At 39.0% G+C, this 23,624-nt stretch overlaps 2 protein-coding genes across 5 annotated transcripts in view; both read right to left on the bottom strand.

Moving 5' to 3' along the window:
* Positions 1-3,552: 3,552 nt before the first annotated feature.
* On the bottom strand, positions 3,553-4,443 carry LOC121418049. The gene has a single exon (XM_041611752.1). The coding sequence runs from the start codon at positions 4,441-4,443 to the stop codon at positions 3,553-3,555; it is 891 nt and encodes a 296-aa protein (XP_041467686.1).
* Positions 4,444-16,831: 12,388 nt separating this feature from the next.
* LOC121418406 (pollen-specific leucine-rich repeat extensin-like protein 1) overlaps positions 16,832-23,624 on the bottom strand; it is an 82,747-nt gene continuing 75,954 nt past the window's right edge. For all 4 annotated transcript variants that reach the window (XM_041612249.1, XM_041612247.1, XM_041612248.1 and 1 more), the window contains one exon: positions 16,832-20,603. In XM_041612249.1, the coding sequence (XP_041468183.1) occupies positions 19,260-20,603 (1,344 nt within the window). In that variant the 3' untranslated portion in view covers positions 16,832-19,259. The remainder of the gene's footprint in view (positions 20,604-23,624) is intronic.

Genomic DNA, 23,624 nt, shown 5'->3' with positions numbered 1-23,624 from the left:
GCGCATGCGTCAATTTTCGTAGAGTAGAAGGCGACTGTGTATAAATTTTTCGAGAACTGAATTAGCGTTTGAAGTACATGGGAGGGTGAGGAGGGACGTAATCTCCTCTTATTACTAATAAAATTACACTGTCGCCTTCTAGTAAAACAGGAGTCATATCTTGTAGACTACTGGCTTAGGATGGCCTGAGAGAAGGTCCTTCCACTATCCACTGGTTTATCATAGAAAGTCTTGAAAGTCCTTTCATTTGACCAGCCTGCTTGGCTTAGTATAGCTGATACTGGCAAGTCATTGTTCTTTGCTGCCGACGTTGAAGCCGCTCTAGTAGAGTGGGCCTTGTACTTGACTGTATCAATGCCTGCTGAACTCAGTACATATTTTAACCATCTGGAAATTGTCTGAGCTGAGACCCTTTTGTGTGGCTTCTTAAAACTGATGAACAATCTCTGTTCATTTTTTCTGATTGGTCTAGTCAGCTTCAAGTAGTATCTTACAACACAAAGTCTCTTATCTTGGGGGTAAGCTTCCAGGGTTACAGATGTATCTAAATTACCTGGTTTTGACTGTTTGAACAGTTCCTCAAAGTGGAAAGAGACTGCGCTGTTAGACAAACTCATTTTGTCCAGTTTCATGAGGTGGAGTGTTTGAACACGTTGCGCAGAGGTCAGCGCAATAATCATACATAGTTTCAGCGTTAACATTTTAAGAGTCAATGAGCTCGCTGGTGAAAGAGAACGTAGGTAATTAAGGACATGGCTGACATCCCAAATCTCTTTATATCTTGCTGTGGGAGGACGAAGATGAAACACACCTCTCATGAAACGCTTGATGAGCGGGTGAGTTCCAACTGAATAAGGGGTGTCCAGTAAATTAAGAAAGGAAGATAGAGCACTCCGTGCACAGTTCAAAACATTATATCCAGCATTGTCCTTGTAATAAAGTTTGCTCAAGAAGTCTAACACAACAGTCACGTCTGCATTCAAATGATCCGAGCTTAATGTTTCACAGAAACCTGCAACAGACAAGATCAAGGCGAGAATGTAAAGGGTGAGGTTCATTAGTAATAGGTTGTGTAAGTAGTGATTCACTTCTTGAGAGGAACATGGGTTTCCCAATTATCATTTTCTTGAAGAGGGGGAACCATGCTTGAGTGGGCCAATTTGGGACTACTAAAATGCCCGATGCATTATCCTCATTTATTTTTTGGAGGCATTTAGCAACAAGACAAAAGGGTGGAAAAGCATAGAAATCCAGCCCCTTCCAATTGAGGGTGAAAGCATCTACTGCTACAGCTTCTGGGTCAGGCAACCATGAAACATAACTCTCTGTTTGTTGAGTCTAGAAGCAAACAGATCAATTTTGGGCAAACCAAAATGATGCACAATTTGAAGGAATTTATCTTTATTTAGCATCCATTCTGTTCTGTCATTAAAGGATCTTGACATTTTATCAGCTTGGGTATTGAGTTTTCCAGGGAGGTAGGCTGCCGTGACCCAGATATCCCTTTCTCTGCACCACATCCACAATTCTCTTGCGGCCTTATTACACTCATTTGATTTAGTGCCACCCATGGAATTGATATAGGACACTGCTGTGACATTGTCTACACGCACCAAAATATGTGTATCGCATAACTCTGAGCACAGAGATTTGAGTCCCAGCAGAGCTGCCCTAGTCTCAAGATAGTTTATTCTATTATTCTGGGCATATAAAAGTTTGATGCTGTTCCATCTGCCACCAGTATTAGATTTTAGATCTGTGGCCCCCCAACCGATACCACTGGCATCGGTACGAATTTCATGTTGTGGTGTGGACCGTCTCAAAGGTGAGAAAGTTAATTGCACATTGTCTATCCACCACCACAATTCTTTCCTGGCTTCTGGTGACAAAGTCATCTTTCTATCAAAATGACCCCTATTCATTTTTAATGAGACAATCTTGTCGTTTTCTAGTGCCCTGTAAAATAGTGGACCATATCTCGTGGCAGGTAGAGCAGCAACGATTTTCCCAATAACTTTGGCTACGTGTCTTATGGAAGGATTGGAAGTATGTAGCAATTCAAAGCACAAGCTAATAATGTCTTGGGCCTTTTCCTCTGGCAAGGTCATTATCATTTTCTCTGTGTTGAGAACGAAGCCGAAGAAAGTGATTTCTGTCACTGGAGTGATTACCGACTTTTCTGGATTGATTAAGAAACCAAGTTTTGAGAAACTTTCAACAACAGCCCCTAGGGCTTTCTCATTATCCTGCTTTGAGTCAGCAATAATGAGAAGATCATCTAGGTAGCTCACAACCACATGTCCTTGTTTCCTCAAATCAGCCAACAATGGTTTGAGTAGCTTTGTGAACATTCTAGGGGCTGAACATAGCCCGTTTGGCAAAGCTTTGAATTGCCAAAATTGGCCTTGCCAGAGGAATTTTAGGTACTTCCTATGATCTTTATGAATAGGGACTGAATAATAGGCGTCTTGGAGGTCGTCTGAAGAAAGAAATGAATTTTGCGTATTTTGCAGTATTAATATTTTCCATCTTAAAATGCTGGTCCTTCTACCTGGGTCATTGGTCTAAAAAAAACAGATGTTCACTATCTGGTGGTGGACGAGATGCAGTGGCTGGTGCTGCACTTCTTTTCCATCCAGCCTTAGCATACTGTGAGTGTGCACCCCGTCCTGATCTCCGACTATAGGGGTGATAGTTATGCTGATGGGATGATTGGGGCTTGCGATTTGGGCCCTTAATAACCCCTGCAGTAACCTTCTGTTCCTCTTTGAGCTCTCTAACTTGTTTGCTCAAGTTTCCAAACAGCAAGTCAGTGACTGGTGTGGTAGGCTTACAAAGGTGCCGAAAGTGAGGGTTCATGGCAGGTTTTATCAACTCCTTCCTCATGCAATTTATCTCAAAGTTGGCATTGCACAAAAGTGCTAACGCATCTTGCTGGCTTTCAGTAATGTCAGTAGAAGAAAGCGTGTGTACAAATGCATTTAGCCCTCATGTAAGTGATTTCTGAATTTTTTGAAATTTTTGGAGTTGAGATGTGGTGTGTTGTTCCGTGTTTGACCTCGCCATACTTGTAAATCGGCCTCACGATGTCGGGATACTCTCGAAGGAGGGTGTCGTAATGTGAAGAAGAAATAGCAGTCATGATGGTAGGCGTTACATACTCCCCGCTGGCGTGAATACCATTAACTATGAAGTTTGTAGTACTGTCGATGAGTCTCCGATTTTTAACATCCACGAGCAAACCAAATTCTCGTAAAAAATCGGCACCGATGATGGCTGATGGCAAGTCTGCTATTATGAAGATCCAGCGAAAAGTTCTCCTCAGCCCCAAATCCAGCGTAAGGGATTTCTGCCCATATGTAGAAATAGGCGAGCTATTCACTGCTTGAAGTTTGACGGAAGTAGGCTGGGTATTTGAAACAAGTTTCTGAGTTACTGGCAAAATGCTGACCTCTGCTCCGGTATCAATAAGAAATTTAGTTCTTGTAGACTTGTCATAAACGTGAAAAAGGCGACTCGGGGGTGAGCTTCTACCAAACGAGTCGGTCGCCGCTACTCGCTGGCATGAGCGTTTCCCTGGGTCGAAGAAGGATGTGGTTTATCCTGCCAGGAACACGGAGACGAACACTTCTTGGCATCTTTCCCGAATTGCCAATGATACCAGCATTCACCACCTGCGTGTGTATCGAATTGGCGTGCGCCTTTTGGATTGTTACCACGACTGCGACTACGGCTTCGATTCCGTCTCGAAGACCTGGTACTTGAGCGACCACGATCCTGATGAAGCACCTTGGTGAGCGACTGGACCTGCAAAGTCAACTGCTGAACTTGGCTTGACAGTCTCTTGAATTCCTCCGGGTCTGATCGTGTCGATGGTGAAGGATCGGAGGTAGTCACATTTGAAATAGGGAGACCAGACGTGGAAGGAGAACTGACTTCAATGATCTTGTCTGCCATTTCAGCCAACTGAGTAATTGTCATAGAATCACTGCATGGAGCAAGGACAGTCTGAACTTGATTAGGAAGTCTCTGCAAGAAAAGCTGTCGGAAAATGCTGACTTCAAGCTCTTTTCCTCCAAGTAACTGTTCCATGCGGCGAAGGAGTTGAGTAGGCGAGCGGTCTCCAAGCTCTTCTGCAATTAAAAGCTGGTTCAGTCTCTTCTGTTCCGAAACTGAAGTGCGTTTCGTTAATTCACTTTTCAGAACTTGATATGGATTGGTAGAGGGTGGAGAGACAAGTAAATCCCGAACTGCAGCAGCATACTCAGGTTGCAGAGATGAAACCACGTAGTGATACATAGTTTTCTCACTGGTAATGCCTCGAGTTGAGAATTGTGCCTCGACTTGAGCGAACCATAGCACCGGATCATCGGGCCAGAACGGGGGTAGCTTGACGCTAACACCGGCGGCAAGAGCACCGGGCTGCTGCACAGTTTGCTCCATAGCTACCGGTATAGGTTTATCCACGATAATTAAATGATGTGAAACAGAATTCCGGAGAAAAAGTAAGCGAACGAAAAATCACGTCGGGGTCACCAATGTGGAAAGTAAGACTGTGTGTTGTTAAAATAAAGCTTACTCCAAAATAAGTTACTTTCCAACTCACCGGAAAACTGTGAAGTTCGAAGAGGTGTAGATCGATGGCAGGTGAATGACCACCAACTGGACCGAGACGCGAGATGAGTGTCCGCGAAGAGTTCGGGGCAATGGTAGCTGAGCGATGAACGACGTGAAGCGCTCAGGTCAAATAGTTTTTATCACCGCGAAAATGAAGTCCAAGTATATTGCACAAATCCCGGTAGATGAAATTAAATAAACATGTCGCGTTTCTTGATCGCGAAAATGAGCTCATGAAATAATACGTAACTAAAGGTCCGACATGAAAATGCAATGTATCCGAAATGATATTCCGTGAGTAAATTAATATCCAAAATAAAGGTAGTAGAAAAGGACCGCGTGGGTAGTACAGAGGTTGACTAACTCCTCAAGACGTGCGAGAAGCATGAAGTGAACATGACGAGTTCGCAAGAAGTGAAAAAATTACTTCATAAAAAATAATTTGGTTGCAGGTTGACTATACTGGGAAATCAAAGTGAGTTTGATTGATTGAAGGATTTTATTGAAAATATCCATTCTCGCAGTCCAAAGACTGAATTGCAATGGTTACAATGTATGTACAAGATAAAATAAATGATACAATTAAACATAGGAATTTTGATGTTAGATTAAAATTTCATTTCCCCTTGTACTAGATTGAAAAAAAAATTGGCAAGTGTTTGTCCGGATAATAGAAAGATCCGGACAAGATAAGAACAGTCGGACCATAGTATCGCGAGTTCCATACCATGATTGCAGCATTTTCCTTTTGTGGACATTATTGATGGTGTCTTTATATCTTCACTCAAATTGGTCCGTCATTGGTGATGATTGCTTCCTTCATGCTTTCTTGTCTCACACGAACTATTTAATAATTTCTTTCAACATTTCAAAGTCCAATTTATCAGGGATGTCACTAGGTGTCCTCCAAAAACCCTGATTTTTTTTTTGCAGGCAGGGGCAGTGTCCATGGACAGTGACGACTCCCTATAACATGGTACCGGTATGGTGGATAGTGAAGAGGCAGCAGCAAATCTAACCCATCTTGAGACCAGTAAGATCCCCAGACAATCACACTGATTTGGTTCTTCATATTTGTTTTTGTTTGAGTGTGTGTGTTTTTCAAAGGTGGTTTCTTACCTCATTGTGATCAAAAGGTTTGAAAGACTGACTGGTAGTTGTTAGATGCTGCTTTTCTGATGAATTCCTTTCGCGGCATGTTCACAAAAACTCTGCTGCTTGAAGCATACGTCAGTTGTTTGTTGCACCAAATACACAAAGCAACCACACCAGGTTTATCTTGCGAATATATTCCAACATAAAATCTCCATTGTTATCTTTATCCTCCATCCATGACCAGTTCCATTTGTTCTTAACGTTCACTTCCAATGCCTTGATATCGTCCGTTCTCTCAATCTCTTTCGTACTCATCTTGGCTGCGTAATCATATCCAGTGCAGTGACAGAGAATCATAATCCAAAGAACCTGGTGATGATGATCATTAATATATTCTTGCAAACATGTTCAAATTCGATGGAAAAGTCAGATGATAAATCACAAAATATATCCTGTTTGGCCTATGTACTCATGCAGCTCCCCTGGCCTTGCTCTTGCGATGTACCAAATATGTTTGCACATGGCAAGCTGGAGTTAGCACGATGCCCAGCACAGTCTACACCGATGCTCCCAGCGGGGAACTCACTTTGATTACATACATTTCCCAACATAGTTTACCTACAACCACATTTTTCATGAAAATATCTCAACCAAATCACCAAAAAAAACTTAGATAGGATAATTTTCCAGTTAATAAGGGGGCAGCGCAAACATTTGTTCACGTTCTCTTTTAATTTCCCAGGGAAAAACAACACATGCCTTGCTAGCTAGCGCTAGGCCTCAATACTGACCAGACATCGCCATCTATCATGTTTGAGCCTACAGTCAGTATGACAATGACTGACATTGCGAAGCTGCGATGATCCAATTGGTCCTTTGACATTCAATCCATGTTGTTTTCATGCGGACACATATTTTCAGCATTGTTGACTGGTTTTCCAATCTTACAGCCACCACTTCTTCATCTCCTAGATTATCATTCATTTCTTTATATTCCAGGGATGCCAGTGGCAAATTGCTCGTAAGCCTGAAAATTTGTTTTGGGGTGTGGGGTTCTTAGATGCTCTTTGATGCATTCTGAGGGATATTTTTCCCTCATATCTAATCCAATTTTGAGTTATACAAGGTCTTGACTCGTACAGCCCACTTTCACTTCCCAATTAGATCCATCCTGGTGAGATCATCAACCTGCATTCTTGAGCTTTTCAGGGGTGCTTTTTTATTACTTTTATTTTATCGTGATAATAGAGCATCTTGACGAGTATGTGACATGGCCGATTATGACGTTTTGCCCCAACGCGATGAGCCCTCTCGATGCGTGTAGCTATGCCAAACTTATCCCGTAAGATCTCTTCAACGAGGGACACGCAATCTTCCTGAGACGAATTATCAGCTTCCTTGATCCCCACAAGTCGAAAATTATTTCGGCGTGAAAATCTTTCTCCCTTGTTGATATCTAATTCCAGATGTACAACCTTGTCGCGTAGTACATCAACTTCTTTTCTCCAAGTTTCCTACCTTTTGCTCTCAAACTCAATTACCTTTCCTAGTTCAGTTTCTACTCTCCGGACATTCTCAAGTAGGCTATCCATGGCATTTCGAATCATAGACTAAAAACTAGCTGTAGTCTGTCGAAAGTAATCATCCATTGCGGCTTTGGCTGCTTGTGGGATACCACCACCTGAATCGGGTCTATCAGCTGGCGCCGTGGAGCCTTCATTGTTGGGTGTGGTCGCTTCGCCTGCTGATAGCATTTTAGCTTTCAAATCACTTTTTCTGCAGATTTTCCTTGTTTTTTAGCCTTAGTAGTGTTGGGTTTCCGGAGATTATATTTACTCATAATCAACTGAAGATTGAAAAATCACTTGAAGTTCAAGTAAATCCAAGAGTTTGAGAGGTTATAACTTATGAGGTCTCTGCACACGTCTTTACACCTACGCCGCCATATTTTTTATCCTTTCAAAAGATTACCATCATAATTTTTTTTATATTTTCCAAATTTTATTGATTTTCAAGATTTTTTGTTACATTACAAAACAACAATCATACAGGAATTACATAATTGTATAACATTAAAAGAACAATAATCATATAGGAATCACTGTAGCAATTACAAAAAAATAAAATAAAAAATAACAAACAAACAGACCTGATGTAAAAGCTGAAAAATTTGTCCAGGTTCAACATATATTAAACAATCAGGTTCAGCAAACAAAAAACACAGAAAACAAATCATAACGAAGGCTAGTTCTTCTGTATGCCTTAGGGAGATCAAGGTGGCGCTCTACATCGTGGTCTTTCCTTTTCTCCTTTGAGTGGTTTTCCACATATTCATGTACAAAAGTTCACTCTTGGAAACAGTTCATGACAGTTCTTATTGTTTTTAAGTAGACAAGGTAAGTCCAACTCTATATCATTATTCATGTTTTTGTGTGTTGTTTTTTTAATGTTTCCGGCATTTTGATGTGGAATGATAACATTTTCTTTCCTTTGACGTTTTGAGTTATTTCATCTTGTATTCTCTCTCCTTCCCGTCTTTTCCTTCTTTGTAGAAGATGCGAGCAGGATACTTGAAGTACACCACTCTCCTTGTATTTTCCTCTTTCAGCTTCTTGATGTGAATCGCAAATAGGATGCTTTCCATTGTGCTCAAAGGGTTTCTCCGCTTCAAGAAGCAACGTGCATTTACCAAGATCATATTTTTGGTCGAGTACCGATTAAAAGCTGCAATAATCGGCCTTGGTCGAGGTGATGAGGTGCTTCCGCTGCGATGTGCCCTTTCGATGATTACTTCAGCTTCAATCTGCAAATGCGACTTGGCAAATGACTGGATCAAATTTTCACAATTCTTGTTCTCAGCACCCTCTGGTAAGCCTTGGAACACAAGTGTGTTTCTCATTCCCCTGGCGGATAGGTCAGTCAGACGTTCGCATAGCTTCTCATTCTCCTTTTCTTGTGCATGCAATTTTTCTTTGATTGAACCAATGTCAATCTCAATCCCTTCTTACTTTTCATTTACTTCTTCTATCTCTCTCTTATTGTTATCAATCTGAGCAAGTGATAAGTCTAATCTGGCCACAATGTCATTGAACTTTGAGTTCATTTGATCCATTCTGTCAAGAAGCCTTGCTAGTAAATCTTCAGTGGTAGTACTTGCCTGCACCTTTTCATCTCCATTAATCTTTCGCTTCTTCTCCGCCCGTGGTTTGTCTTCGTCTTTTTCCCTCTCCTTTCCCCGGCAGCTTGCGGGTGCGACTCCTGCGAGTCCTGGCCTACTTCACTGATTCCAATATTAAGCACTGACTGCTGAGTGAGATTTTCAAGTGGAACATCCAAATTTTCATCGATGTCCATATCTGTTCTGTCTGAAACTGAGCCAGAAGGGGTGAAGTATTGGGAAATCCTTGGTAAAACGTCCATTTTGTCCATCTGTCTTTTCTTTCCACTCATTTTTAAATGATTTTACAGAAATTTTCCACGATGAGAAATAATACGGTTTGACTTAGTAGGGCGCCATCTTTTTCCTCATTACCATCATAATTACTAAGTCCACCAGCTGTCTAGCTGACAAATCCCACAATGTCTCGTGTTTCAGGAAACATGCTAGGAAACTTCGAAAGAGTTCTGTAAGTTCATCATGCACTACAGTACAGATTCATACATGCATGCAAGTTCAACAGCTGTTCAACAATCCATTTCTTCCTAGCAAGTTTTTAGCTGTAAGTTGCTTAGATTTCAGTTTGGTAAAATTGCTGTCAAACTGCTTCTTGTTTACAAGGAACTTTGCAGGATCAACTTTCCTTACTAAATCATTGATTATGGATTCACATGCTGGAAGATTGTCTCCATCAGCCCATGCAAAGTAGAAGGTGGTCAAGGCTTCTAGCATTTCAACATTCCGGCATCAAACATAAACTGACAGCCACTGATGGGCAACCCTTTCTGTTGGAATTTTACATGCATTTTCCAAGCAAATCACAGATATCTGACAAATGTTCTTGTACATCAGGGCTGTAGTGGAAATCATGAAAGAGATCATCTGCAAGCCTCTACTTATATCGGCAACTCTTTAGAAGAAATTCGCATTTGTTCCAATTTCTTGAAAACTGAAGAGCATGTGTTATATACACTTTGGTTGTTTCTCAAAACAAAATATTCCCAGAATGCTGTTGAGCACTTGAAGAGTCCCAGGTACCTAGAAGACTGTGGCTTGTGATGATTCCAGATTGCTGTTTGTGGGCACTGATGAATGAGAGACCCAGGTACCCAGAAAGCTGTTTGTAGGCCCTGATGAAATGGAGTGGTCCAGAAATCCATCTTTAGATATCGGGCCAGAGAGGCGAGATTCACCCCCTCTATCTCAAAGAAGAACATCCTTCAGTCAATTTTGGAGTATGATGACTATTAAGTTGACAATTGCATATGACCTCTAGTAATCCAGTTCATGTGTCAATTGATGATGAACTTTCATGTTCCTTCTTTGACCTCTTCCTCTTCTACCACCTGCATGAACTCTGTATAGTCTCAAATCCTGCATCTTTTCCACAACAATACACGTCTTCGGGTTCAAGTGCTTAGTCAAACCTGCTCTTCTTTGCTCTCCTTACTCATCTTGTCTCTTTGAAGGTTTCCATATTCTCGTCATTGTCATCATCATCATCATCTGCTAACATGAGAGGCTCATATCTTTTCTGTAATTGATCACCACAAAATCCACCTTTCACAGGGCTCAGGAGGTTCGCCTGGGGTTTGTAGAAAAGGAGATGGTGCTGGTAATTGCAAAGCACCCATGATTTTCCTTCTCCAATGTAGTATCTGTAGTATTGCCAATGTAGTGGAGCGTTGTGGCCCAGTGGATTAGTCTTCTGACTTTGATACAGAGGGTCGTGGGTTTGAATCCTAGCCATGGCGTAATTTCCTTCAGCAAGAAATTCATCCACATTGTGCTGCACTCAACCCAGGTGAGGTGAATGGGTACCCGGCAGGATAAATTTCCTGAATGCATGAGCGCCGAAAGGCAGCTTGAGCTGAAGCCGGGGTAATAATATTGCGCCTCAGAATAGAATATTTCTAGATAGATGGTGCTATATAAATACCTATTATCTGAGGACTCAATAAATGATGGGAGACAAGATATGTAACATTGTAGGGATACTTTTATTCACATATCGAATCGTGGCTCAAAACGGGTTACATGCAGGAGCAAATTCCTCGCAACATGTTCAACTATGGAATGCCAAACACAACATGTGTGTATCATCCCATTCAATTTATTCCACGGGGGCAATCTTGAGTTGTACCATATTCCTGGTATTCATTTTCTAGCTCTTCTTTGGCTACTTTGAGATTTTCTGGAGTGAATTTGTCCAATGCCCCCATGCATTTTTTGACTGAATGGAACTACATATAAAAAATATGAATTTTAGGATGCAATGTTCATCATGATGAGCATATTACCTGCCCATTTCTAACTTTTCATGGCATTTCAGTAATATGCCATTATTAATATGCAAGGCAGTGCAGCAATTTTATATTACAGGAATGACTTTTATCATTTTGCTATTTGAACACCCATTTCCTTTCTATGTGGAGGAAAAAATGTTGGATGTAACTTGATATTTTCATGAATGTCTCCTTTATGAAGTTTAATAAATTATAAGATTATACATCTCTAAATTCCTTGTGTATTTGTTATTTCTTTTCATTTTGAATGCAGTATCTCAATATTTTTTTAAGCATCTTATTCTTTTCATTCTTTTTTTTCTTTCAAAAATTAGCATTTTAGGGGTCTTATTTCTTCCTCAGTCACATTTGCTCGACGACAAGTCACAAACAGCCGTTTTAACATTTTCGGTAATAGCTACATTTTGGATAAAAATTAATATAACAGCTGTTTTGACTCACCGTACAGCCGCCATAGAGCAAATGTGAATGAGGTATTAGTTAAGAAGAGCAAACTTTTTATTTTATGCATAAATCAGCAGAATTAAATAAAAATTAAATTTTTCGAAAAAATTTGATCATACAATTCTGTAGATTGTGCCATGGGCAACGCGCGTGCCGATTTTCATCGCAATCAACGGCCCAGATCATAAAGGGGAGGGGCTGATTCAGCCCCCCCTCCCCTCTCGTCTTCTTAAGTGTTAAAATAGCCGTTTATTACTGTCGCAAGTTCTCTCCATATTATTTAACACATGTTATTGTGGGCTCCTTTGTGCATGATGACCATTTTTGATCGGCATTTTGAAAAAAAAGTGGCTTTTTAAGGAAAATCACAGAAAACATTTTTTTTCTCAAAATGCACAGTATAGCAACTGAAATTACTCCAAAATCCTCAACGAAAGACAAATATCAACTGGAAAAAACACGATCTCACTTTGCTACAACAATGATGATCCACACATTTATTTATTTATACGTGTGAGGAACTCAATGCTGAAAGTGAATTTAAGATTTTCTGAAATGGAAAAGGTAATTTTTAGAAACAGAAAATCACTGTCCCAATTGCAATTAAAATTTAAGTGCCACAGGGCCATATTCAGTGGCGGAACATAACCCGGAGGAAACAACGTGTTACAGGGGCACAGCATTGTTCACCAACAATACAGTACCCCTCCATTTGTCTCCAAGTCACGGTCCGCCACTGGCCATATCTATAATAGGAAATATTGTTGTGTCTTCAGAGTTGAGATAAAATCTAATCCATTTTCTGAGAACTATCGTCACTCTTCTCAAAACGTACATTTCACACTGAGCACTTATGATGCCGAAGCTACATGTAAATTTACAGATGCATCATTAGCATTTTTCTGTCAAACAATTCAGGAAAAATGAAAAACAAGGCTGGAAACGGATCTTTCGTCCACGGTTTATCTATACATTATTCATGTTTTTATTGTGCAGAAATGTCATACATACAGTTTTTCACATTAACATTTGCTGATCATTGACTTTCTGAAATATGAATTTATACACCTACAATCACATAGTTGATTAGAAAGGAATAGTACAAGAGGCTTAGTATCTATGGTTTGTTGGTCGTAATATTTTACAGTGGTACGTGGGAAGAGAATATATGTTCTACTTTTACTGGCATCATATGTTATGAAACATGTATTATATCACCTGTTGATAGAATTAAAACTTGCATTTCTTGAATATGAGAACAAAACAAAGTTATTACTTTGCATGAAAAACAATATGTTACATTTTACTACTTTCTACTTCTTGACCACTAATGTTTCTAATTAAAAGTTGATTATTAAGCAGTATAAAAATCTAACGGCATGATGTTAGTAGTATTTAAAAAAATGGTTAGCCGCTGTTTATTCTACTTTCTAGTATAACTTCTTGACATTTGACAATTCTTTGTATCCCTTCACATTTTACAAAAACACATAATATACAGGAATATTTTCAGAAAGGATAATTTCATCACCATACGACCTCATTCCCATTCACCTCTCTCATGATTTATTTCAGTCCCAGTGAATACAATGGAAGGACTGGTAAACATATATTTCAATATGAAGTTATTCATTTTTAAAACAAAACTCTCTGATACGTCATCAAATTATATACAAAAATCTTGTCCACTGTTAACAAAAAAATAGGAATACAATCTTGCCAATCAAATTTAAACTAAGCGATCCTGCTATTGTGTTTCTTTTCTGATATACATATATATATATATTCAACATTCGGGTAAACAAAACTGAATACAAACTTAAGTACAGTAAATGATAAATTTTCACACACAAATATGATTAAGTACTACAGTAACATGTTTACGATACATTAGGACACTGTTAGTGTTGCTTTGGTTGGTATAATGAACAGGGTAGTTGCAATCTTAACTAGGCACGGTCCAGATTAGACCAAAAATTTTGAAGGACCAGCTATAGTGCAATCGTATCAAACTATGCTACATATGACACTTTTTACATTTAAATAAATAATGTGAGTAACTAATAATTTTTAAAGATATCTCTGAATTTGCTGATTGTAACTTAAAATAAATTTTTGAAATCTTAAATAAAAGAGAGCCGTGCATTTTTTTTAAAATTGGGAATCATGATTTTCATCAAACAGCTGTATGCTGATGGGGATTACTGAATAACTTTTTTTTACCTGTTAGCATAGACAACTGTTTGATAAATTTCATCATGCTTTCATGAAATTGCGTTATGTAATACTGATATTCATAAAAGTAAAATGTATGAAATATAAATACAATAATTAAATAATATAAATAAGGTAATTGATTAATAATATTTTGAATTTGATTCAGAGGATAAGGAAATCTTATATTTGAGTTTCAGATAGAGGCAACCATTAATGAATGATTTAGTTGTTTACAGAAGAAACAAAATATTAAAAAAAAAACTGACCGTTAAATTAACCTTTGTAATGATTTATTTCAATTTTGATGTGCCACCTGCAAAATTTATTGAGTAAATTATGATGATAAATGTCATAGAAATTTGAATGTGTTACTTTAATTTTCTGACAAGAGTATATATGATAAAAAGAAAAAAAATCTGTATACTATCATAGGCTAGTCAAGTCATCAAAGCATGCGAGTCTGATGATATGCATGTAGACTACATTGTTAGTGCAGGTGGTAGTATGCAAATAATACACATAATCAAGGTCATTAGTAAGAATTATACACCTTGGCTTTGTAACAGTTCTAACATGCCCGAGACAAAACAAGGGCGTTGGACTGTTTCAAAGTGTCTGTTATTGTTCTAGAGCCTGAGTAAAATTACGGTATATATTTTATAAGATGTGATGTGGATTCTTATTTGATAAAACCATACTCATCTCAAGACCATTAGCAGTCAATATAATAAATAGTCACTGGTCAATAGTACCAGTTGTTAGTTAATGTTCCTGTTAGCTAAAATTACTGACTGGTCATGTAATAAATTTCAGCCAATCGTTGATTAGTATCTATGTTACCATTTTATAGAAGAGGATCAAAGCAAATCACTCTGAACAGTGACAATCCCTCCACCCACACCCAACCCCTTTATCTATGTGTAGATGTAGGATGCCCGACAAAGAATACATACATGAACAATAAAACTAAGAGACAACATATCACACAACATCAATCTAATTTGCTTTGTTTATCTCAAGATACACCTTGACATAAATAACATGCAACTAATAATTTACTGTCTTTATAATATAAAAATCAAAGATATATACACATAATGCCAGATTGTGTCTTGCTCCTTATTATTCAAACCTGGTGGGCCGTTTCATTAAGCTGTTCGTAAGTTAAGAGCAACTTTAAGAACGACTGGTGATCATTTACGAGGCCTCCATCATCATCAAGCCTAATCGGTCACGATGGCGGTCTCCTGCATTCATTTATAATCTTGTTTAGAAAAAATATATAACACAACTTTTTTTTTTAATATTTATTTACAAAACTAATACTATGCGACTATTATTATTTTGTTATAATCATGTATTACCTTTGTAAATATTGTATGTACATGTATGTATTTTGTAATTCTGATATTGATGTGAATGCAGAAATAAATAAAATCAAATAAAAAAATTATCGTGGTAAATGGTATATACGAAAATATTCATTGGCGATGGTTAAGCACGAAAGAAAGGATCACCAGTCATTCTTAAAGTCACTCTTAACTTATGAACAGCTTTATGAAACAGTCCCCAGGTGGGTGTATCATAAAGCTGTTTGTAAGTTACAAGCCACTTTGTGAACGACCGGTAATTCTTTTCTAGTCGTAAATGATATAGACTTAATGTTCACTGTGTACTTTAGCTTCTAAAAAAAAATCACCAGTCATTTATAAAGTCCCTTGTAACTTACAAACAGCTTTATGAAACACATAACCTGCTTTAGTGACAACCTGTCTACTAAGACCTCAGGTTCGGATTTCCTTGACTAATTTTCCCCCATAGAACATGTACGACGGGAACCTTTCCATAAAGGCCCCTTCATTGTTTCCCTCAAGCTACGATTACACCAAAACGGAATTCTCCCCAATAATTTGGACCAAATCAGAGGCGAATCGGTCCGAAAAAGGTCCCATATCGGAGCACAATTGCCAAGAATGGACTTCCAAGAATTACCCTAATGCCTCTAAGAATCCAACCGAATTCCATCCAAATACGGATTGTGGCCTGAATGAAATTTGCCGTGGCCACATTCGGGAGTATTTTGGAGGGTATTCGGCTGGTTTTGAATATTTAAAAACGAGGCGAATCCGTCCACGGACGTTCTCGAATCCCTCCCGAATTTTCTCACATTCAGGGAGATAGAAAAGAATACTTCCGAATCCTCCTGATTTGATTCGGGCAGCTCCCGAATCAGAGACCGAATAGTTTCTGAATCCACCTACATGTAACTATCCAAATCAGGCCATATTCGGCCAGAATCAGTCCAAATTTATTTGGCAGAATTTGATTTTGGTGTAACCCTGGAGTAATATGGTCTTTATATACAGGATTCATTGTGTTATACATTAAGCCTACCGCAAACCTTACAATTGGTCTGCAACAAGATTTTGGAATAAAACGTAATAGAATTTGATGTGAATATTGAGACCTGGAACATCTTACTGTGTACGGTTCTAAATCATAGTACAAAATACTTAATGTATGTTCAAATATGGGACTATGCTAATATCCTAAGAATAAACGTGAAATGAATGTCTAGTTGTTTGATGTCATAGCAATCGTGTGATTGGCTACCAATTTGGCCTTTATTCCCCAACAAAGGCCATAAATTTTATTAGTGTTTTTACAGTTAATTTGAAACCAAAATGAAAAGATACTTTTCATTTGCATTTTCAGAATATGAACAAAATGTGTGATTTGTTCCAAAATCAGATCATGATCCAGTCGCAAGGTGTATGGAGGCCTGTACACTGACAATAAAGACAAGAAATAAACTGACAATATAGATGAGAAATAAACTTTAAAACACAATCTAAGCTAATGCAGTATTCAGGGGCAACGTGCTCCTCTGTATCTCTTAAAATGAAATGTGCAGGAATTTCTTTGCATAAAAACCTTGGACTAATGAAAGACTACCAAGTATAAATAATCAGTTTACAATTAATCATATGTACAGAAATTTACAACATAATTTTCAAAATACCAAAAATATTAAAATTCTTCTCTCCATCATTTGGCCATCCAGACACATTCTCCTTTTTTTCCAACGATTCCATGTTTATTGGCATTGTAATCATTGTTTGCATAGCTAAAATGAACTCATCCGAATCCTATATTGTATAACACGCCATCGAAAATAACAATGTAACAACCATGAAAAAATCTCCCTCCTTTCTTGTTTCTATGACTGATACATTGAAAACAGTATCATATTTCATTACCTAATAGCATAATTGTCATACACCATATCCATAACATACACAATAAATTCACATTTTTTTCACAGCATATTTCCCTATTGTTATTGACAAGATATACATTTACAATTTTAGGAGCAAATGAAAGAATGAAAAAGAAAATTGTCTTGCATTTATTCTAGGGTACTGAAGCGGGGGAATAGAAATGTGATGAAGGATAGAAATACAGTTAAGAGATGATACACACATGTACCACACAAAGAGCATTTCAGAAGAGAGACAGAAAAAAATGAGACATAACTGTCCTTATTAGAACTAGGAGTGATCATGACTTTTGTATGCCTAGTAACCACTACTCACAATATTTCATCTCAAATTTGGGTTGACATTTAGGTTTCAGAGAGAAAAGTAATTGATCATTCCTGAACACTGCTTCAGGACAAATGAGGTATCTCCATTTCACCACCAACGTCGATCCGTTTTTCTCTCCCACGTACATACGCAACAAGTCAATCCCTCACAATGGACGTCAGATATACCAGGAATTCCCATTCTGCATGCACATGGAATTTCTGTACGTCTCTAGACATTGGTTTGAGCCGTGAACACATTCCACCTAAATGCAGGGCCGCATGGCTAAAGGTGATAGAACAGGAGACATTCCGGTTGATGTCATCTGCGTTACGCTACAGAGAAACTGTTTCCGAGCAATTCCCTGTGCGTTCTCTAAGCCGGCTTTCTCTCTGTGTGGATCGGCAGTGCGATTCATCAAAACGGCACGCAGAATGCTTTTTGACACTTCCATTAAGTTGATTGCCTGCAGCCCTCGGCAAGGAACACTCTTTCAAATGCGAGGACCTTTCTCTCTCGTTCCAATGACGATGCATCAACAGTCGTAGATGTGTGGCAATTTATCATCAAGCAGAGAGTCGGAGGAAGAGGAAGGGAGAAAGGAAAGAGAGAGACAGAGTAATAGAGGAAACAAAAATAAATAAACAGATACAGATAAAGGGAGAAACAAGAAATAGCATAACAGGTAGACACATATAATTGACATAAAAAACACTTCCTATTTGGGAGTTAGTTAGGAGCTGTTCCATACATACTTCTCTCTATCTCGACCATGACAAATGGAAAAAGGGAAATAAACTACATAGCTAACAGAATGACTATAAAAGTGGGTTCTTTATGTACCACTTAAATCTGTCAGATATGACATGTTTTTAGAAAATTTCATATAAAAAGGGCATTACTAAATGATTCCATCCTTGATGCTTCTTCATAGATGTGTTATTTCTGATTGATTTTTTTCTTCTTAAGTTGATACTTTATTATGGTCACCTGATTATATTGATAGTTTGACCTATTAAACTACCTGAGTAACTATTACAGAAAGGAAATAACATGTTTATCTTGGTCACAAAGCGACACTCAAGTACATTCCATCTTGAATGCATGCATAATTGATGGAACTTTATCTTCCTAAGAATGTCCCTAAAACTTTACCACAAATAATTCACCTTCATTTCGTGAATAAACCTTCAAACATATGTTCATGAAACATCCACAAGAATATAGAGAAGTAATGAGAAATATTATCATTTCCTGTGATAATTACACTTTTCACAGAAGTTTTGCTCTGCAGTATTGTACAAAAATGTAGAATCCCAAATATGCAACTTCTCGGATAATTACAGAACATGGACACAATTATGATGGCATGGGCTTGCTGTAAGATCGACTTCTACATTATCACCTTCTGAAGTCGTAATCACAATTTAAAGCATCTACAGTCCTATAATCAACCTACACACAATGTTAAACCATTCCTAATTTAAATGGTGTTTTAAAGACGTATCAAGACAGAGGATATAGAAACAAATGAAGGTAACAAAAAATAGTTTCCTTATGAATCCTTGGGAAATAAAATTTGTATAAATTTTGGAATGGAAATGACATTCAGAAGTACATGGTTAAAAGAGTCCTGAATTGTTTGGTTTTCTAAGTACATTTAAAGTGGCATTAAACACGAATACGAGAATATCCTGAACTACGCAGTATAAAAAACAAGCAATGAGTATCAGAGTTGTCTCTAATGAAGTTGCTACATTTGCAATCATGATTTTTCTGTTTTCATTCATTATAATATGCAATATCATTACTAATCTACACAGACTTAGCGTAGCGTCACACACTTGTCTGCATATACGAAGCCTTTGATCTCCCAATAGGTGCAGCTTGGTTGGTGGAGGCACTACCGATGGGTCTTGGCTTTTCTTTCATTGGTCCATCTTTGTTAGCTAATTTACCTGGCCTTACACCAGCATTTATCTGTCCATTGATTCTGGGTTTGACGATTGCTGTTGATGTACCTGTTGTCTGAGGAGGTGCCGACGTAGGTGGCGGAGGAGGTGAAGTCTTCGGATGCCTTGGCGGCGGTTTCTCAACAGGGGTTCTGACCGGACTTGGTGGAGGACTTGGCGGATCTTCATGTTGCCCGTCGGCTGACTTGGAGTCAGTGTCGCTGTTGTAGTGTGATGGTGGTGGACTGGAACGGCCACCGCCGTTGACTTTGTGCTGTGGGCTGCCGTCACCCTCGGACCCCAACCGTCTGGATGGTGTGCTTCGTCTTGACACGTTCATTGCAGCATCCGCCTCGGGTTCAAGAGAAGCGATGTCACTGGAAGCAGCTGAATCAGAGGTATGGGTGGTTGCACTGGAGGTTGCCAGGACATCGTCAAAGATGCCCGAATCAGCGGGAGTTGCAGCATCCTGAGGGGAAGTGGCATTGCTCAATGGGCTATCAACAGGAGGATGGCTGACATCCTCAGGGACACCTATAACCAGGTCGGACAAATCAACAAGGGTCTGCTCCTGGGATGTCTTCTCCGCTTCAGGTGCATCATCCGTCTGTCCATCAAGCAAGTCAAGCAGGAGACTAGTGTTTGATGGACCTTTGGGATAGGGCACCCGTGGAGGTGGAGTGTCCGTAAGATCAAGTAGATTAACAGGAGGTGGAGCTGTTTCTTCATCGATGCTTACATCCACCAATAGATGCTTTTCGGGCTCTGGCTTTTCTTCCACCCCTTCACCCTCCTTCTCCTTTGGCTTGTCCACAGCAGCTGAAACCGAAGAGGATTCCTCCTCATCTTTCATGCTCATGCCACATTTCACACACAACAGGGAGTATTTCTTATTCATCGTCGGCCTGGTGATCGTCTGAGTCCCCTTGTCATGCAGCAGGACAACACCATCCTTCCCAGTTTTCCGCTTCCTGGTGGTCGGCACAAGCTTTTCCATTTCCTTCTTCTCTTCTTCTTCCCTCCGTTGCATGGCGCGGGCCACGACATGAGCAGGGACGGAGTTGTAGGTCCTGGCAGCAATCAAGCCATTAGAGACACTAGTACCTGAGCTTGACAGAAGAGGATGGCTACTATTGGATTCGGTAGGAGATGTTGCCGATGGTTGGAACACTCCCTTGTTGATCTCACCCATAATTTGGTGGACATAGTATTGCAGATCTTGTGGAAGCTGTTAAGATATAAAAAGAAAAAAAAATCATTAATCACTGCATCATATAATTCCTTAGAACTACACCTTTACTGCTGCTGAGTATTGCCGTAAAACTAGAAGTATAAATGTCCAATATATATTTTCTCAACTCACAAATATATAAGACTTGATTCTTCCAAAGTTTGAGGTTATCTCTACATTCTAAAATTTCAAGAACAATGTAAATTTTATGACAAAAAAACTAAAATGACTTAAATAAAATAGCTAAATTTTTCATATTGTCAAAAAAATTTTTTTAATGATTATAAATCATGATAAATCATAAAATTCAATGACTTAATTCAACTTATTAGATAAAACACATAGAAAAGGAAACAAAAAAATAACATTATTTTTTTTAATTTACATTGCAACATATTCAAAATAAAACTCATTTACCTACCATAGCATTACTAAAAAGGACAAAGCAAAAGTAACTGATGGTATAAAACCTTCTAGAAATGACATCTTCCAGAAAATGACATCAATCTATTCTTGCTGAGGTCTACAAGAGATTATCTTTGCAACTAGGTGAAATGAATGCTACAGCCTCTGGCAGAGACTATAAGACCTTTGACTGACGAGGTTGCTCTATAGAGAAATCTGGGTAATTAGATTGGCAATCTCAAGAAGCTAATCTAATTGGGATTAATCCGATCTTACTCTGGCAACTCAATCTGTTAAGGATGTGTTGGAAACCATTCAATTTAGATCCGATCAACCAACAGAACAGCAAATAATTTCAAAGTATTTTATCTTTCTATTTCTGTTTTTACTGAAATTGTGGATTTGATACCTATCAAACTATGAAATCATTGAGGCATACCGCACACAAAAGCAAAAAAATATAATAATAAATTTTAAAAAAGGAGAACGGCTCTAGCAGTCTTGCCTGCATTACGCAATTTGATATAGCAGCAGTGCTGTCTTTTACAAAAACAGCTAATGAATAATTATTCACAGAAGAAAAAACTAATATGATATGATATTATGTCCATTGACAAAAAATTCATTGTGAAATGACTGGTATGGAATTTATAACATGTGACCTCTGATTGCGTTTTGATATGCAGGTCTACTCAGTACATCTACCATCCAAATTTAGTCAAAAAGTGACTTAAGGTTGAGAAGAGAGTCTTGCACGTGAACTTAACGTTGACCTGAAAATGACCCTCGACCTTAACATGTAACATGACATGTAGGTCTTCTTACCGGGGGGGGGGGGCACTCGACCAAAAAAGTGGTGGGGGTGTGCCGCGGGCAAGACAAAAAAAGGGGGCCTTGGAGCGGGCTTATTGTAAAAAGGAGGGTCCTCGGAACGGGCTTCGGAACGACAAATGTTTGTGAAAACGGGGGTCCTTGGAACGGATCGCCAGCGTGTGAGTGCATATGCATCCCTATGGAACGGTCATGCGTGCATGATGCAGGTAGCGCGGCCTCCGCCGGGGGAGCTCTGCGGCCGCTTTTCACCAAAATTGCAGCTCATTCAATGCGATCGGAGCGGCGTAACGAAAATGCGAAGCTTTGGAGCGGATTTCTCTTTTTTTTTTTCGATAAGAAGAAAATGCTACGCCTTAGAGCGGCTTTCTTTGTTCTTTTTCTCAACAAGGCAAAAATGCAATGACTTGGAACGGAAATTTGAGTGTGAAAATGGGGGTCCCCTCCGCGGCACATACCCACTATGCATATTATACTGAGTGCCCCCCCCCCCCCCCCCGGGCTTCTTACTACATCTACAATCCATGTTTGGGTGAAAGTGACTTGCGGTTGCAGAGTTAGGTGTCAACAAGAGAGTCTTGCATGTGAACTTTAACGATGACCTGAAAATGACCTTACCATGTGACCTCCGACTACAGCATAATATGCAGGTCCCCATGTACACCTACCGTCCCAGTTTGGTTGAAAAGTGACTTACGGTTGCGGAGTTAGGTGTAATAAGAGAGTCTTGCATGTAAACTTTAACGTTGACCTGAAAATGACCTTCGACCTTACCATGTGACTTCTGACTTCAGCATAACATGCAGTTCCCCCCAAGTACATCTCGTATCCAAGTTTGGTTGAAAAGTGACTTACGGTTGTGATGTCATGTGTCATAAGCTTTGTGACGGACGGACGGACAACATTTGGATCCCTAGGTCTCGCCTTCACCTCTGGTGCATGGGCAGGACAAAAATGACTCCATATTCTTCTTGGGATAATGGAGCAAAGAACACTGAGTTGCCCTGCATGCAGGAATACTTCAAAAGTGCTTTGAAAACTGTAGTGTCTAGGACTCATATCACGATCATCACTCCAGGACAACGGAAGCTCTTACAACCTCAAATAAGGAATGATTACAAGTGACATTTGCATTTAGTCAAGTTACAGGAATTATCCATATCATGTCACTTATACGCTCCAAATGCCTTTTCATGATTATCCAAGTACGGTTATACAAGCTATACAAGCTATCAAGTGTGTTAAAGGTGGAACAATGTCTTGAACTAGCACCAGACAAATTAGTTTTTAAAAAGTAACTATTTTAAAGTTGATTCTGACATTGGTGATAATTTTTTCAAAAGACACAATCTTGTGCTTTTTCGTGTGCATTTTGGAACTACTCAATGTACATGTAAAGGTAATGTTTATGGGCATGAAATTTTCCAGCCCTGACTCTATAGCTACCCCTTGTGAGGGATCAAAGAAAGTATACAAATGTCAATGTGTGAAAACAATAGTGATAATGATGATGACTTATGAGATGATGGTGATGATGATGGTGACGATGATGATGATGATGATGATTATGATGATGGTGATGGTGATGATGATGACTTATGAGATGATGATGATGATGATGGTGGTGATGGTGATGGTGATGATGATGATGGTGATGATGATGATGATGGTGATGGAAATGATGATGATGATGATGATGGTGATGATGATGATGATGGTGATGGTGATGGAAATGATGATGATGATGATGATGAGGGTTGGAGGAGGAATGGGATGATTATG

This window comes from Lytechinus variegatus, chromosome 7 (assembly GCF_018143015.1).
Source record: "Lytechinus variegatus isolate NC3 chromosome 7, Lvar_3.0, whole genome shotgun sequence".
Lineage (NCBI taxonomy): Eukaryota > Metazoa > Echinodermata > Echinoidea > Temnopleuroida > Toxopneustidae > Lytechinus > Lytechinus variegatus.
The sequence above is the reverse complement of the archived record's forward strand: the minus strand, read 5'-3'. Positions and strand labels throughout refer to the sequence as shown.

Bases quoted from the DNA above. Each gene is read 5' to 3' on its own strand.
- LOC121418049 (XM_041611752.1), bottom strand. From the start codon at position 4,443: ATGGAGCAAACTGTGCAGCAGCCCGGTGCTCTTGCCGCCGGTGTTAGC.